General features: G+C 38.8%; 1 protein-coding gene across 1 annotated transcript in view; it reads right to left on the reverse strand.

Moving 5' to 3' along the window:
• LOC126188852 (inositol polyphosphate-4-phosphatase type I A) overlaps positions 1-17,973 on the reverse strand; it is a 260,606-nt gene that overhangs the window by 210,523 nt on the left and 32,110 nt on the right. Inside the window, exon 4 of the mRNA XM_049930493.1 lies at positions 17,319-17,474. Coding sequence (XP_049786450.1) covers positions 17,319-17,474 — 156 coding nt within the window. The remainder of the gene's footprint in view (positions 1-17,318; positions 17,475-17,973) is intronic.

Raw genomic sequence — 17,973 nt, forward strand, 5'->3', positions numbered from 1 at the left:
CAGAATGAGTCGCCTATTTATAGTTACTTAAATTTTTCTGAGCAACCTTTCAAGTAAAGTCACTTAACTAATTCTGTATCAATGGTCCAAAGAGTAATATCCAAAACCATTAAATAAGTTGAAGGATAGAATTTTGTTAACCGAAGTTGCATAACCTGTCTTGGTAGAAATTACCAAGCCAACTCACAGAAATTGAGAGAGTATTTGCTTTGTAGAATCATCTAGAATGATCAGAAATAGTAATATTCAGAATTAAGTTTAAATTCAACTCAAGCCATTTCACTTTGAAACGAGCCCAAAAATTGATTTATTCTTTTGCTCCTTCAGAGCTGGCGACCGTAGTTATAAGTATTTTCAGGAGGATTCGACGGTAAGTCTGCTGCTCTCGTCGTGCTGATAGGATTATCCACTGCTGCTAGCAGTGGTGATTGGATACATAAGCTCACTACCAAGTTAAGTGGGTCAGGTAGGCAGTGTTACCGTGTGAACTGTAGGGCACTGTAGGCCGTGGATCGAACCCGTTCAATCATCACAGCTCTTAGGGAAATAGTCCGGTTAGGAGTGTACTAATCATTAGGTAAATACTGGCGAGTAATGGTCAAAAATGTATACGCAAGTGAATTTAGCAAGGTCCACGTAGCACCTAGTTAATGTGGTGCAATGGCGAGGGTAGGAGTGGAGTAAAAGTGAGCTGAGCTTGTGGCAGCTGTGCTGGATTCAAATATTAACTACGTGAATTCACTACTGCCTCTTACCATTGGGACTGAGCTATTTACAGTTAAAATACGTAGCAGTAAGCGCAAAGGCGTGACAGCTACAAGTCCGTATTGGTTTTATACATACGGAATTGGGAATTGGGTCATTCCGTCAGTGGAGGGGGTTAAAACAACCGAGTCAGTGGAGAACACACCCCATTTACTGATGGAAAGATTCAGCGGTTCGGTCGCATGTGGCGACCGTGACAGGACTAACCAAGTTCGTAGAATAATGGCTGCAATAAAAGTGTTTTATATAAACTTGTAGTTTCAAGAAAATTTTAAATTTAAAATTCTGTTGTAGACAAATATACCACAATTGGTAAGTTCAAGACGACAACCTGCAGAGCAGCAAAAGAAAGTCCAATAGTAGGAGTTAAACAAGTAATACTTGGTTTAATAAACATTTCTATTAGGCACGAAATACAGCAGCATAAGATGGAGTCGAATAGCAACAAGCAAGATGAAAACATTACAAGATCAGACCCAGAATTAGGGACCATAGATACTGTTGTAGGGTTGGAAAATCTTATAGATGAATCCACACCCATAAGACAGGAGGAACGGGAAGTGAAACCAAAGGTAGTGAAAAGTGAACCCAATGTATCTGTGGATGCAAGTCACAAGGGAGAGGATATGGAATTAACAAGTTTGTTAAATAGGATGATGGCGCAAATTCAAGAAGGGAATGCTAGTTTGAAAGCAGAAATGGCTAGTCATATATCCCAATTGGATGAAAACCTATCTGGTAAAATAAAAGCCAATTTAGATATTTTGAATACGCAAAGCCAACGTATCACAGAGGTAAACAAATCAGTAAATAGCATTAGGGCTGAAATAACAAATGTTCAGAGAAAAGTCACAGAAATAGAGAAAAGATTTGATACCGAAATTCAGAGAATAGAGAAATCAGTGGAACCTTTGGTTAGTGAAAAATTAGAACCGATAATTGAAAGTAAATTACAGGTGATAGTACCAGTTCTAAAGAAAGAGATTGTTAAAGAAACGGCAGCTGATATTGAAACACTGCGCAATACCATGTTGAGTTTTGATGCATGTGTGCAGGAGCAGGAAAATACACTGCGTAATGAGATAAAATTATTAAGTCAGCAAGTTCAGAATCAGACGTTTCTTAACTGTAGTGGTATCCCATTGGTAATGCAAAAATCGGAAATACTGAGTAGGGAGGAAAAATACGATCCTCAAAAGAAACAAGGTGGATGGCATCCAATGGATTTTATAAAAAATTGTGAACGTGTCTTACCAACAGACATGTTGGATAAAGAAAAAATTAATTTAGTAATAGACGCTTTAGCAGGTCATGCTAAACGTTGGGGATTGAATTTGGATATCGACAATTTGAAGTTTACAGAATTCAAAGAAAAGTTCCTTGAGGAATTCTGGAGCACACAACAGAGAGATAGGTTGTGGAGAGAATTCGTTGTCGCCAGAATGCCAGAACATGGGCGTGGGCTCATGAAAGAATACTGTGAAGGATGGTTCAAGCGTTTGGAGTATCTTAAAGATCGTAGATCAGAATCGGAGATAGTGTGGGAGTTGTGGAAAAAGCTACCTGACGATTCAAAGCGTTATGTAGGAGGCACTCATCGAACATTCAATGAATTTTTAGAAAAAATCGAGAATGAAGATAGGTGGCGTGAAACTAGAGAGTTTCGAGGTTTCAGAAATTAGAATGGAATAGTAAAAGGTGGTAGGAATGAACCGCAAATTAACATGATGAGAGGAAGAGGTCAAGAAGGTAACTCTCAGCGAGGGAGAGGACACTATCAGGGAAACAGGATGCATTATCAAAATCAGGAAAACTAAATACCGCGCAGGTCAATGGCCTAACGCGCGCGGAAAGAAAGAAATGGCCCAAATATAGGGAAGATCGGAGTAGTCAGTACTATAGTAGGATAGTGCGTCGTTCGCCTGAAGAACAGTTACATAAACGAAACTTTGCGAAGTATAATGCAGGGATATAAACAGAGGAGAGAGAGCAGGGAGGAATTATTAAGGGAAATGAAGTAGGAAAAGAATATCGGTCGGATGTGAAGGCTCACGTGAATGAAAGAAGTACAATTCGCGGTCAGAGTGACGAATTGATGAAGGAAGAGTCAGAGAAGGCGTTGTTTGTCGGTAGGGATGGCAACTGTGCAGAGAGGCAGGGGCAAGGGAGGAGTGATGTGACTTATGGTAAAAGGTTCGTATGAATAGTCGACGAATCGCATCGAGAAGTAATTAAAGAGGAAAGGGTGGATAAGAAAAAGGGGCATAGTGCAGAGACGCATGCCGATTCAGAAATTGCCTCGTATGCAGAATATATACATCAGCTCAAAAGCCAGCCAGCACAATTAGAAAGATCTTCCACTCAAGTGATTAATTTGGACCCGAATATGACAGTGTTAGAGAGCCATACCGATTATGATGTGTACCTAGTGACAGCAAGAGTACATGACTGTGATGAAGATTCTTTTAAAGAAATTAGAGAAAGTGTATCTAACCAAGAGAAAGAGTGTTGTGATCCCTGTAGTACTGAAGCAAATGAGTTGAGTGAGACTGGAATTCCATTAGTAGGGGAAAATAATGAAAGTAAGAGTGGCGAATGCACTATCCAACAAAGGGAAAGTATTGAAATGGATTATAATTTGCGAGAATTATTTGAACCCGAAGAAGGTCATATTTCTAAGGAGGAGGAATTATCGTCAGAATCATCAGAAAGCATCCAGGGAGAAAAAGAAATAGAGGAAGTTTCCGATTCCGCAACCGAGAGTTCAGGCATGACAGATTCGAATGAGAACGCGATGGCATTAAAGAGCCTAGACGAAGGACTATTGGAAAAAGTGGTGAAAGAATTTAGGATGAAAAGGAGAAAGAAACCTCCGGATGGAATGGTCAGTATAAAAACCGGAAAAATAATATGGCAAGACTTGGCGGTGGAAAAGGATTTATTATGGGAAGATAAAGAAAGTATGAAAGAGGACAATAGGATGCAAACAATCCTACCTATTAATGTATGTGGGTACGATTTATATGTATTGTTGGATACGGGTGCTCAAATATGTGCTATTTCGCACGCATTTTTTGAGATGATCAAAGAGCAACGAGGAGTAGTCATGATGCCAGTAACAGGTGTTAAAGTGATAGGGGCGACAGGGAAATGTAGTAAACCTGTTAAACATCAAGTGATGATGGAATTAAAGATAAAAAACAAGTTATTTTCTAATGCATTTTTAGTAGTTCCAGAGCTCAGTGCCGAGATCATTTTAGGCATTGACTGGTTAATAAAACAAAAAGTAATTATAGATTGTGACAAAGGGATAATAGTTTGTAAAGTTGATAGTGCGGTATTAGAAATACCATTTGAATCATCTAGAGTAATGGAAGAGAACCAGCTGAGATGGGTAGAATTTAGAGATGATCATGATTCAGGAATAGGTCAAAAATTCGATTGGTTTCTGGTGAGGCAGATAGTTGAAGATGGAAATAAGGAGACACTCCTTCGAAATGTAGTGGATAAAACGGAAGGACTATCTGATGCCCAAAGGGAGGATCTATGGCAAATTCTGAAAGAAAATCAGGAGGTATTTTCGAACAAACCGGGACGAGTGATAAATTATGAGTACTGCATGGAGGTAGAGGAGCATGAACCTTTCTTTAAACCACCATATAATGTACCCTTGTCTAAGAAAGAAGCAGTTCAAAAAGAAATAGATAAAATGGTTTCATGTGGGGTCATTGAACGGAGTTCTAGCCCATATAATAACCCATTGGTGATAGTAGGTAAGAAGGATGGAAGTGTACCAATAGTGATAGATGCTCATACTCTGAATAAAGTAGTGAAGAGGGAGTTGGATCATCCAGAGAACATAGATAATTTATTGCAGAAGTTTAATGGTGTAAAGTACATGACTAGTTTAGACCTAACGGCAGGATACTGGCAAATCCCATTAAGTGAGGAGTCTAGGAAGTACACGGCATTTTTATTCAATGGCAAATGCTACCATTACACAGTGGTACCATTTGGCCTAAATACTTCCGTTTCAGTGTTCATTCGGGCTTTAGACAAAATTTTAGGGAGTGAACTTAGTTCGCTAATCACGATTTATGTAGATGATCTGTTAATTGCTACAAGGACATGGGAAGAGCACATGGAGTTATGCGACAGGGTGTTCAAAGCTTTAATTAAAGGAGGAATGACCCTGAACCTGAAAAAATGCGAGTTTGTGAAGAAAGAAATAAAGTTTTTAGGTCACATAGTAACACCAGAGGGAATTGAAAAGGATCCCAACAAAGTCAAAGCAATAAGAAATTGTCCGGCTCCCAAGAATAAAAAACAACTAAAGTCGTTTATAGGACTTTGTTCCTTTTATCGTAAGTATGTGGATGATCAGGTATTCAATAGCCCACATCTGAACAACCTACTTAAGAAGAACAGTGTATATATATGGACTGAGGAATGTGAAACAGCATTCAACCGGCTAAAAGACAATTTGGCTAAAAACATAAAGTTATGGCACCCTGACCTGTGTGAACCATTCCACATGGCAACAGATAGTTCAGATTATGGATTGGGAGTATCCATATTTCAGGAGGTAATGATAGATGGGGAAAAAACTCATAGACAAATAGCATTTGCGAGTAGAGCCATGTCTAAGTACGAAAGAAACTATACAGTTTCAGAGAAGGAGGCTTTAGCTATAGTATGGGGTTTTAGGAAATTTCAACTTTTCTTATGGGGACATAAGACTGTGGTCCATACAGACCACAAAGCTTTAATATTTTTGAAGGACTGCAGATTGTTACATAACAGGTTGACCAGATGGGCGCTGTTTTTACAACAATTTGACATAGAGATCAAGTATGTTAAAGGGAAAGAACATGCAGTACCGGATGCTTTGTCGAGATTACCGGAAGGATGTGAGACACTAGAAAGTGTAAAGAATAGGGAAGATGTTTTTGAGGTGAATTACTTCAAAAAAGCGGAAGGAAGAGAAAAAAATTAGGGAAATATGTCAGAATATGCGAAGATATCAAAGTGATGATGATGCACTCAAGTCGGTAAAGGTCAAGTTTGACAATCCGGACGCAACTAACATAAGGGCTTCATATAAAATACATAAAGGTGTACTGTATCTTCAAAGATTAAATAATCCAGGGAAGTGGAGAGTATGTTGGCCGGAACAACACACTGAAGTGCTGATAGATTATGTTCACTTGGCATATGGCCATTGTGGTGCACAGAAGTGTACCGATAAGTTAGATGAATGCATTACCTTTAACAACATGGCACGAAGGGTAGCACAGAGGATAAGATCTTGTGATCTATGCCAAAAGGTGAAAGTAACAAATGCAACTAATCAAGGGCCCATGCAATCAATAAAACCTGATGAAGTATTAGAAATAGTAGCAGTAGATATCTTTGGACCATTACCGAAAACCATGGAGGGTTTTGTGTACATATTTGTAGCAGTTGAACTTTTCTCAAAGTATATAAAGCTTTATCCCTTGAGAAAAGCTACTGCCAGAGCTGTGTATGATAAAATGGTGTGTGATTATTTTGTGAAAGTAGGGAAGCCAAAGAGAATAGTATCAGATAATGGTGTTCAGTTTTGCTCAAAAATGTGGAAGGATGGGATAACTGAGAAACAGGTAGAAGTGGTACATATCTCAGCTTATCACCCATCAAGCAATCCAGCAGAAAGATATATGTGTGAGATAGGTCGGTTATTTAGGACGTACTGCCATAGTAACCACAAGAAGTGGGGCATGTATGTGAGTGAATTCGAAGAAATCATGAATTCATTAACAAACGAGAGCACTAGATTTACTCCAGAAGAAATCCTGAAAAAGACAAGAAGTAAAAGTCTAGTAGAAGACCTACTAGAATTTCCAAATAGAGTTGAATTAGATTATGATAGTAAAAAGAACTTAGTAAAAAACAAGATGAGAAAACAAGCAGATGCGAGAATTCGTCGTCACGACGAAAAAGTAAGGAATCCCAAATTCAAAATAGGTGATCTCGTTCTTGTAAAAACACATGAAAAGTCAAGTGAAATTAATAACGGGATCAGCAAATTTAAATATATATATAATGGACCATTTAAAATAGTGTCCACACCCAATGTGAATGCTTATTATTTAGAGTACCCATTAACAGGCAAACGCCTGGGAGTAAGAAACATAGTGGATCTCAAAAGGTATGAACCACGAATTCTACCGGATTGAAAATAAATATATAAATAAATATTAAAGTAAACCAATATGTAAATAGTTGTGTTTCTTTTGTTCTATGTGAAAGGTAAATGCTCACTAAAATATATTGCAGTATTCTAATGAAACTTCTAGTTTAAGTAGAGACTAAACGGACTGGGAAAGACTGAGCTTCTAAGAAAGCCTTAATAGATGTGTAAATAAGTGTTGTGGAAGAGGTAGAAAAGTGAGGAGGTAAAGTGAAAAGGACGGGCTACAAAGTAATAGGCGCATAACGTGTGTTTTACTTGCCTGAAATAAAAGAGGTGTATTTAAAACTTTGTAAAAAAAAAAAAAAAAAAAAAAAAAAAAAAAAAAAAAAAAGATGTTTAAAGTGTACTCTGTTTAGAAGTAAGAAAATTGGAAAGAATATATGTAAATCATTTATGTAATGTTAGCAGGAAAGAGAGAAAGAATTGGTGTTTAATTTTAAATATGTAATATAAGTCTCGAGGTGTATCAGTAAGAAAGGGAAAACCCTTGGTAAAAAGCCTATCGAACATTTCAGATTCATTATAGGAGAGACTTCTTATTGAATTATCACTGTAAGATACTTCAATAAGAAGTGGGGCATGTGTAACGGAACTGAAATGATGGTGGGCTGACAGTAATTTGGAGCCCGCGCGTCGGAAACGGGCGCGCTTGTGTGAGACTGCCAGGGAGTGCACCCTGATGCCATCTATTGGCGAAACTGGGAATTAGCGCTGCCTGTCAGACAATGCACTAAGCTCTCAGAGTCAAATGTATTCTTTTTCTTGGTAATTATAAGTTATTACTGTATAATTTAATGTTGTAAAGCGCTAGTAGTAAATTATTATGACTGGTATGAACTCCAGGGTAGTAAATATAAATATTCTTAAATACTAAATGATTTCGGTAAAAAGGTGGTAGGGGAACGCCCCCACTCTTGGTGATACGAGCGTAGTTAGGGGTAGCTGGAGACACAGGGACTGAACAATGGAATGGCCTGGGGAGTGTTGACGTGATCGGACGTGCGTAACTGTGCTCATGCAAAAGTGATTGTGCAACAGCGAAGAGGCGAATATCGTCGCCGTTTTTGGAGTAAAACGCGACGAATGGTTGTTGAAGCCGCCTTTATGCCACTGGGGCTGATTGTAAGAGTTCCTGTGCCCAGATTTTATGGCGGACGTGCAGTAGCTTATACGAGTGCTACAGCTCATAGTTCCAGCCGCCATTAAGGGCATGAGGCGTGAAGAGCTGCGTTAGCCACATGCATCTCACCACCAGCACCGACACGTCTACCCAAGGCAAGACTGCTTGCAATTGTTAAGTCGAACTTTGTATACATGTAAAAGGAGAATACCAGTTTTCTTTTATGCAAGTGCAGAGGACAGAATATAGTAATGAGTAAAATTACAACGCCTGTTGTTCATTGTAAAGTGTAGTGACCTCAAACATAGTATAGTGAAATCAGACTGAGGCCACCATTGTCTCTTTCATTTACAATTCTTTTGGTTGTAGAATACTTTAGCGTATAAGAATGTTGAAAAGAGCAATGGTCACACCAGAATGAGTCGCCTATTTATAGTTACTTAAATTTTTCTGAGCAACCTTTCAAGTAAAGTCACTTAACTAATTCTGTATCAATGGTCCAAAGAGTAATATCCAAAATCATTAAATAAGTTGAAGGATAGAATTTTGTTAACCGAAGTTGCATAACCTGTCTTGGTAGAAATTACCAAGCCAACTCACAGAAATTGAGAGAGTATTTGCTTTGTAGAATCATCTAGAATGATCAGAAATAGTAATATTCAGAATTAAGTTTAAATTCAACTCAAGCCATTTCACTTTGAAACGAGCCCAAAAACTGATTTATTCTTTTGCTCCTTCAGAGCTGGCGACCGTAGTTATAAGTATTTTCAGGAGGATTCGACGGTAAGTCTGCTGCTCTCGTCGTGCTGATAGGATTATCCACTGCTGCTAGCAGTGGTGATTGGATACATAAGCTCACTACCAAGTTAAGTGGGTCAGGTAGGCAGTTTACCGTGTGAACTGTAGGGCACTGTATGCCGTGGATCGAACCCGTTCAATCATCACAGCTCTTAGGGAAATAGTCCGGTTAGGAGTGTACTAATCATTAGGTAAATACTGGCGAGTAACGGTCAAAAATGTATACGCAAGTGAATTTAGCAAGGTCCACGCAGCACCTAGTTAATGTGGTGCAATGGCGAGGGTAGGAGTGGAGTAAAAGTGAGCTGAGCTTGTGGCAGCTGTGCTGGATTCAAATATTAACTACGTGAATTCACTACTGCCTCTTACCATTGGGACTGAGCTATTTACAGTTAAAATACGTAGCAGTAAGCGCAAAGGCGTGACAGCTACAAGTCCGTATTGGTTTTATACATACGGAATTGGGAAGTGGGTCATTCCGTCAGTGGAGGGGGTTAAAACAACAGAGTCAGTGGAGAACACACCCCATTTACTGATGGAAAGATTCAGCGGTTCGGTCGCAATATACTGGAGGCCAGTGAAATTAAATGGAAATAAGACAAGTTTTTCTTGCCAAATGAGCAGAGAGGAATATTAACAGCAGCAGAAAATGGTACAAAAGGAGGAGGATGTTCAGTCAACGTGAAGGTAGGACACAGAGTGAGTTACTGTGAACAGTTCAGTCATAGGAAGGGTCTCATCACAATCAACAGCAAAGCAACACCGACAACAATAGTTCAGGTATACATGCCAATGTTGCCAGCCAAGGATGAAGAGGGAGAGAAAGTTTATGAGAATACTGAATGGGTAATTCAGTACGTAAAGGGACATGAAAATCTAGTAGTGTTTTAGGGGAAGGAGCAGAAGAAAGGGTTATGGGAGAATATGGGGTTGGTGCTAAGAATGAGAGGGGAAAGATTAATTGCATTCTGCAATGAATTTCAGCTTGTGACAACGAATCCTCTGTTCAAGAACCACATGAGAAGGTATGCTTGGAAAAGGCTGGGAGATGCGGGAAGATTTCAATTAGATTACATCGCAGTCAGGCAGAAATTCTGAAATCAAATGCTGGATTGCAGTGCACACCTACGAGCAGATATAGGTTCAGATCACAATTTAGCAGTGATGAAGAGTAGGCTGAAGTTTAAGAGACTAGTCAGGAAGAATCAATGTGCAAAGAAGTGGGATACAGAAGTACTAATGAATGAAGAGTATGCTTTAACTTCTCTGAGGCTATAGATAATGTGGTAAGGAGTAACTCAGTAGGAAGTTCAGTTGAAGAGGAGTGGGCATCTCTAAAAAACGCAACCACGGAAGTTGGAAAGAAAACTGCTGATACAGGGAAGGTAACAGCAAAGAAGCCATGGTCCTTTTTCCCCCCCTAAGGTAAGTCTTTCTGCTCCCGGGATTGGAATGACTCCTTACCCTCTCCCTTAAAACCCACATCCTTTCATCTTTCCCTCTCCTTCCCTCTTTCCTGATGAAGCAACCGTGGGTTGCGAAGGCTTGAATTTTATGTGTGTGTTTTTGTTTGTTATTGTCTCTATCAACATACCAACGCTTTCGTTTGGTAAGTTACATCATCTTTGGTTTTAGATATCTTTTTCCCACGTGGAATGTTTCTCTCTATTATATTCATATCATTAATTCATCATAAAGTTGATAGTAAAATAGTATATCTACCCACCCTACCAGAAAAGAGAATTGGTGGGCTAATATGAAATGTCTCGTATTTTAAAATAAAATGTATCTTTATTCCAGGTATAACATTATTAAGTGTGAAATGCAAAAATATAAACATTTCTCTCGCAGGAAAAAGAATGATCTACGAGTACACGCATTTCTGTCGCAGACAATTGTAAAGCAATTGTGTGTGTCTTTTGAACATTATTGTAAGGCAAATGTGTTTGTTTCCCATAAAAGGAATAAAATTTGTGAAAAATCTTGTACAAAAACTGTAGTCACTGAGGACATGTGTAGATTCTTTAAATGGCCTACATATATAAATAAATATTCGCACCGTTTCTGTGCGGCAAAGATATCGTAGAGTTGTATGATTATATGTACATTGACAGAAAATTGAAGAACAAAAATAGCAATTATTTTATGTACATATTTTGTGTTTTCTTTTTTCACCGATCTTGGCATCTGTAAGTCTTCTGACCTGGTGCAAGAAAAACATATGTAATATGTTTATATATGTATATAAGTTGTCTCAGTTCTGTGTTAAGTAGAAGTTCTAATATGCGGGAGTCACAAGTTTTTCGTTCTACTACCAAGCTACGTCATAACTTCCTTTTCCCGATGTGACGAGGACTAGCATTTTAAAATTCAGCTCTTTGGAGAGGCAGCCAACTTAAAGAAAGAATAGCTGCTGCAGCCATGCCGGCATTGTTGTACTCCACCAAGTGTGTCTTTCCGCCGTCCACCTAACCTTCGTAACCTCTTAGTTCATCCCTATGAAATCCCCAAACCACCTTCCCTACCCTCTGGCTCCTACCCCTGTAACTGCCCCCGGTGTAAAACCTGTCCCATGCACCCTCCCACCACCACCTATTCCAGTCCTGTAACCCGGAAGGTGCACACGATCAAAGGCAGATCCACGTGTGAAAGCACCCACGTGATTTACCAACTGACCTGCCTACACTGTGAAGCGTTCTATGTGGGAATGACCAGCAACAAACTGTCCATTCACATGAGTGGACACAGGCAGACAGTGTTTGTTGGTAATGAGGATCACCCTGTGGCTAAACATGCCTTGGTGCACGGCCAGCACATCTTGGCACAGTGTTACACCGTCCGGGTTATCTGGATACTTCCCACTAACACCAACCTGTCAGAACTCCGGAGATGGGAACTTGCCCTTCAGCATATCCTCTCTTCTCGCTATCCGCCAGGCCTCAATCTCCGCTAATTTCTAATTTCAATTTGCCGCCGCTCATACCTCACCATCCTTTCAACAACATCTTTGCCTCTGTACTTCCGCCTCGACTGACATCTCTGCCGAAACTCTTTGCCTTTACAAATGTCTGCTTGTGTCTGTGTATATGCGGATGGATATGTGTGTGTGCGCGCGAGTGTATACCTGTCCTTTTTTCCCCCTAAGGTAAGTCTTTCCGCTCCCGGGATTGGAATGACTCCTTACCCTCTCCCTTAAAACCCAAATCCTTTCGTCTTTCCCTCTCCTTCCCTCTTTCCTGATGAGGCAACCGTTGGTTGCGAAAGCTTGAATTTTGTGTGTATGTTTGTGTTTGTTTGTGTGTCTATCGACCTGCCAGCGCATTTTTAGGTAAGTCTCATCATCTTTCTTTTTAGATATATTTTTCCCACGTGGAATGTTACCAAACAAAAGTGCTGGCAGGTCGATAGACACACAAACAAACACAAACATACACACAAAATTCTAGCTTTCGCAACCAACGGTTGCCTCGTCAGGAAAGAGGGAAGGAGAGGGAAAGACGAAAGGATGCGCGGCTGGATACGGGCGCGTGTGCGAGCGCACACCCGTCCTCCCCCCCAAGGCAAGTCGTACATAAATGTGAGAAAAAAAATTAACACAGAAATGCAAACTATTGCTATTTCTGTAACTGTTAACTTGCCATTTTCATGTAGACAATGTCTAAAATAGCTGTAACTATGAGTATGTTGGGGTCATGTATCACCCCAGAGTATATGTATCTTTATTGTCTAGACAAGATACTCAGTGTGACAACGTCGTATATATATTTTATGTTTCAGATTTTACTTCAAGTACAGCATACATGAATTTTCACTATGAATATTTTACTATTTTGGATAATCATATTACTTTTATGCTATGTTAAAGCAAACATTTGCTGCTTGTTGCTTCTTTTCTGTAGGCATCTCTCTGTGTGCAGTTACTGACTGTAATGAAAATAATTACACAGACATTTCAAAGTAAAGAAATTATGATGCTATACAGGCTCTTTGTTTCATTTGCTGTCACAGATAGCATGGTACATTCAATGAACCCTTCTTTCTTCTATACAATTATTTCTTATTCTTATGTATTTTCCACGACCTAATACATTTGCTCTTATGTTAGTTTTAGGTTGTACATAAGAGGTTTTACCTTAAGATTTTAAAATAAAAATGTTCCGAGTGATGCAATGGTGTCGCACACTGCTTGTTGCATTTATAAAACTGTGTGTGGTATGTTAATTCCTTGTAAATTAAATTTTTTGGAAGTAAGCCAACAGCAATTTTTACATGACTTGTTATTTAAGGCAATTTTTCTTTTGGTTTGTCTGTTCTCAGCTCTGAAGATGGTAGTAAAGCTACCAAAACTTTGTAAAAAATTTTGATGTTATATGCACCTGAAACAATATACAGAAAATTTTATAAAGTCTTATAGAAAGTTTTTACAATTGTTACAATTTTATAATTGATTACCTGCTTATGATACCTTTTTCCTTTTCTGACAATGTCAGATATATATTTTCTGAGAAAACTTCTAGGTAGGTTGCCTCTGCAAGGCTCATATGTAGGCCCCTTATGCAGACGCAACTGCTTCGCCAGACTAAAATGACTGCAGTTGGTTTATTTCAACTTGGGAAACAGTATGGAACTACAAAGAGTTTGATCAGTTCCATAGAGTGGATAACGAAGTCATTGGACCTAAGACTCCTCAAGCAGATACCTTGTTTTTATTGTGCAGTGAGCTGATATATTATCATGATAAAACAACGGCCTGTACATACCTTATTTTGAATATTCCTCATTTCTGCACACGTAAGTGTATGTGCAGGTAAACTCCAGAACAGCAAACTTAAGTTACTATCTTGTTACAATGACAGTAGTGATGCCACAAGCAAATGCAAAGCAACCTTTTCCCCACACTTCATGCTCTTTCCACATTTGCTAGACAGGATGCTTCTGGGACGAGCCAAACACGTGATGATTGTTTCAGAGCAGAATCGGTACAGCCAAGTTTCACCAACTATTGTATTAACTACATCATTTGAATCATCCAGAATCACATTTTTCTAGAATGTGTAGGCAGAAGTCAAGAGTCAGTGATTTCAGCTCTGCATTTAGAAGGCGCTGTATCCAAATACTATAAATCTTTTCAATCTGAAGGTCCTCAAGGAGGATCTTATGAACTGTATCCAGTATGATCCCAATACTGCAGTTGATGTTTTGATAAGCAGTTGCTCTCAGCTGTTGTAACAACTTTTGTCTTCACAAGTTTCTCATGTGTCTAATCTCATTTTTCGAAGGTAAAGAGTTACCAAAAGCCTTCTGTATATGTTAGAAATACTGATTTTAATTGGTCTACTCTAAGACCATAAAACGATCAGCATGCAGACATGATCTCATTTCAACTCCATTGCTGGCTCAGTCTACATCAAGCACACAGTCACACAAATGATGGGCTAAGATCCTCCCATTATGCTGGGAAAAACTTGTGTGAGCTATTAATAATGTATGCTACTACTGATGACCCTTCTTTGAAATGAAATATCACCAACAGTAAGCCAAGAAATGTGAATGTAGGCTCTCCCGGAATCTACTGTTATTGAAAAGCTCTCTGGCTTTTAGTCAGGTGGCAGTATTATAATACTGCAATGTTTCAATGAGTGTCACACCAGCACCTTCTGGCAAAATATCAAGATATGTGGCTGCTGTAATATTTATCCTAGCAGTGTGCCCACTACCGTCTGTGCCCTATTCCACTCGAAAAATTCATCATTTTAACTGTTTTCCGACCACTGCCAAAGACAAAAGAATGGCTTGGCTATGCGAAAGACCCACTAAAAATGAACATACCAGAAAAATACAGTATCACATGTGAATATCGTTGACAGAACATTGAGAAAATGCAGCACTATATTTCAAAATGCTGCAAGGAACACATCAGCCATGTGGAACGGACAGATGGAAAAATCAGCAATAGCAAAGCCTAGCCTCCAGGAAGATCACATCTTCGACTTCCAGAGCACCAAAGTGCTTTGTCAAGCAACAGGCAATTGAGACAGCATCATACACATATGGGTACACAAAAATTTTGTCAACAGAGACAAAGGACACCAACTAAGTGTGGCATAGAATCCAACATTAACAGGAATGTGACAGAGCGCAACAGGCACCATCCAACTTACAAGACATATCCGGAATGCCGACACAGAGATCCAAAAGGAGCATCGGCTACCTCCATCACTGCAGCTTCATCCTCCCCCCCCCCCCCCCCCTCTCCTCCACCCCACTGGCGTTCACAGTACATGGCCACCTGTAGCCAGGTGGAGGGGTGCACTCCAGCAGCATAAATATCATAGCACATGCATATCTCAACACTTCACTGAAAGATAATGAGTACAGCACTCATCAAAATGTCATGGTATTTTAACACTACCACCTGACTGGAAACCCGAGAGCTTTTCACCTGCAAGCCTGGAAGTCTGTAAACTTTCCAGAGTGCCTCTTACCTCAGTAGCTGCATTGATGACAAGTGCTAAGAATATACTTTAATTTTTTGCTAAAGTTCTACACAAATTGTAATTATTTTTATATCAAATTAGTAACAAAAGTAATGATACATACTATTAGTCTGCAGTGAATTTACTTTCATTGTTTGGAGTTATGTGTTCTCTCTGACAAAATACTCTACCACAGTACATAAAGAGAATTATGAAAATGACAACAAGAACAAAGGAGTATTCAAACTGCTGTCTTCAGCACAACTGGGAAACCTCTGTGTGTGCAAGTCTAGAATTGAGGCAGTGTTGGCCACAGCACTTTTATCTCTATGGTGCATATAATAACTTCTGCATTGTTGTATTACTATTTTGTAATGAAATTAGTAGTTACACAAAGATCCGTAGTGCAGCTTGAAGTTGAGGTTAGATTGCAACATGATAGATTGTTGGGGCTGATGAAGCCAATGAGCATGTCTTCATCACAAGCAGTTCTGTTACAGATGCAGAAAACACTTAGTGGTCAGATGTTACGTTCTATTCACACAATAGAGCAATGTAATTCTGACTATTTAAGATATGCAATCAAATTATTTTTATAGTTCCACTAAATCTCTTGGAATCACCATCACATCTTTTTTTTTAATACACTGTGCATTTTACACTTACATTCACATCAGGATTTGACACAACTGCTTTGATTAATTGCTATGAAACACATTGCCTGCTTGGTGCCTTCCCATTTGGGTACTTTCAACCAACTGCAAGCAAACACTGTAGCCACTGCTCCACCAAACAATTGAGTAATGGGGCTGTCCCTAAACTTCGAGACTCTTGAAATTTCTCTGTTTAACAGATTTTTCTTTTCCCTCATCCTCTTCTGGGAGTGAATTGAACTACCACTACTTTCTATTCTTCCACAACATATCCCTCTTTCTCACCGAGGTCAGGACATATAGCCCCCACAGTTAGTACTGGCATTTTTACTTTTAAATGTGTAATGACAGTTCTGTAACTTCATCTCCTGTACCTAAGTACTGGCCAGCCATTCTGTCCCATCTTAATTAACCAGTTTAAGCATGGAATTTTAATGCATAGCCTTTTTTGTATATCTATCAAAAGAAAAGATGCAGGATGATTCTGTGAGTACCTCAATAACATAGCTCAGATGACACAGTAGAAGCACCATTTCCATTTTATGAAAAGGTTCTCAGTGATGGTCAGAGTTTGAAGGCTGTTCAGATTTGTGCAGCTGCTTTATGCTATGTTGTAAAGACTGTTTCCTCAAGATATGAAAAAAGTTCTGGTGTAATCTATATCACAATAGTTCCATAGTAACATTTTTTTTCTATTGTAATTTAAACATTTGACAAAGTTGGTAATTTGGCCTTGCTTCTTACTCATTACTGTTCTTCACTGATATTTTCCCCCCCGAAATCTCCAAATACTGTCATCACCTAAGATGCTGCTTTTCTCAATACATCTGACACACTGGCTGTGTGGCTATAAAATAAAACCAGCACAATATTGCAGATTAACTTCCTCTTGAGTAAGAATACTCAGTAGCTGCTTCTCTGGAAGACAATGTGTAAACTGTGATTTGTTTCTCAAGGTGGTAGGTGAAGTGAGTGATACCTAAAATATAATAAGGCCACATGAAATGCCAAGGTATTCAACCCTCAAGTTTGATGTCTGCTTTATTTTTTAAGATTATACTGTAATTTTATTTGGAATAAGGTCATTTTGTTTTTTATTTATTTTTTTGTTTTCTATTTTAACAATTTAATGGAATATGAACCAAACAACTCCACACACACACACACACACACACACACACACACACACACACACACACACACACACACACACACAGAGAGAGAGAGAGAGAGAGAGAGAGAGAGAGAGAGAGAGAGACTGTATAACTTACCTAGGTGGAACCCATATGGCCCTTCAACAGACGGTGAATCAACCTTTATGGAACACTGTTCAAGAATTATAACACCAAGCGGTTCGGACCACTGTTCTCTGGATTTGAAGTAAAACAGAAGATTGCCACGGAGTCTACACCAGCGTTCCAAGCTGACTGTTAACAACATCACATTAAAACTTTACAAGTTCATGAGATTTTGTACCACAAAAGTAATGCTTATCTTGTAAAATTAAGTAATCTAGTGCCATCTGAAGTCAAGTTCAGAGTAAAATTTAAGAACTTAAATTGTGATGCTTTACAAAAATACTTTATACACAGTATTAACACTTAAAAAAGTTGAAAGCTAATTAAGAAAACAAACAAACAATTAGAAACTAATGCTTCTGTACCCAAATAACAGTTTTCTTCAGAATCATGCATTACCTACATTAAAGAAGAAAAATCCTTGCTATGGTCTTATAACACTTTTAGCTGCTTCTAAATCAAACTAAAGACAAATACATGCAAGAACAAAGTCATAGTGACTTTAAAAAGCACTTAATATAAATTCATTTAAATCATCACTTTACCCTGATAACAGACTGACATTTATAAATATGCTATGTGCAAAAGCTATGTCATTAAATCTTTGCAATAGGTCTTCTAAAATTCT

This window comes from Schistocerca cancellata, chromosome 5, assembly GCF_023864275.1.
Source record: "Schistocerca cancellata isolate TAMUIC-IGC-003103 chromosome 5, iqSchCanc2.1, whole genome shotgun sequence".
In the NCBI taxonomy this organism is placed as follows: Eukaryota; Metazoa; Arthropoda; class Insecta; order Orthoptera; family Acrididae; genus Schistocerca; species Schistocerca cancellata.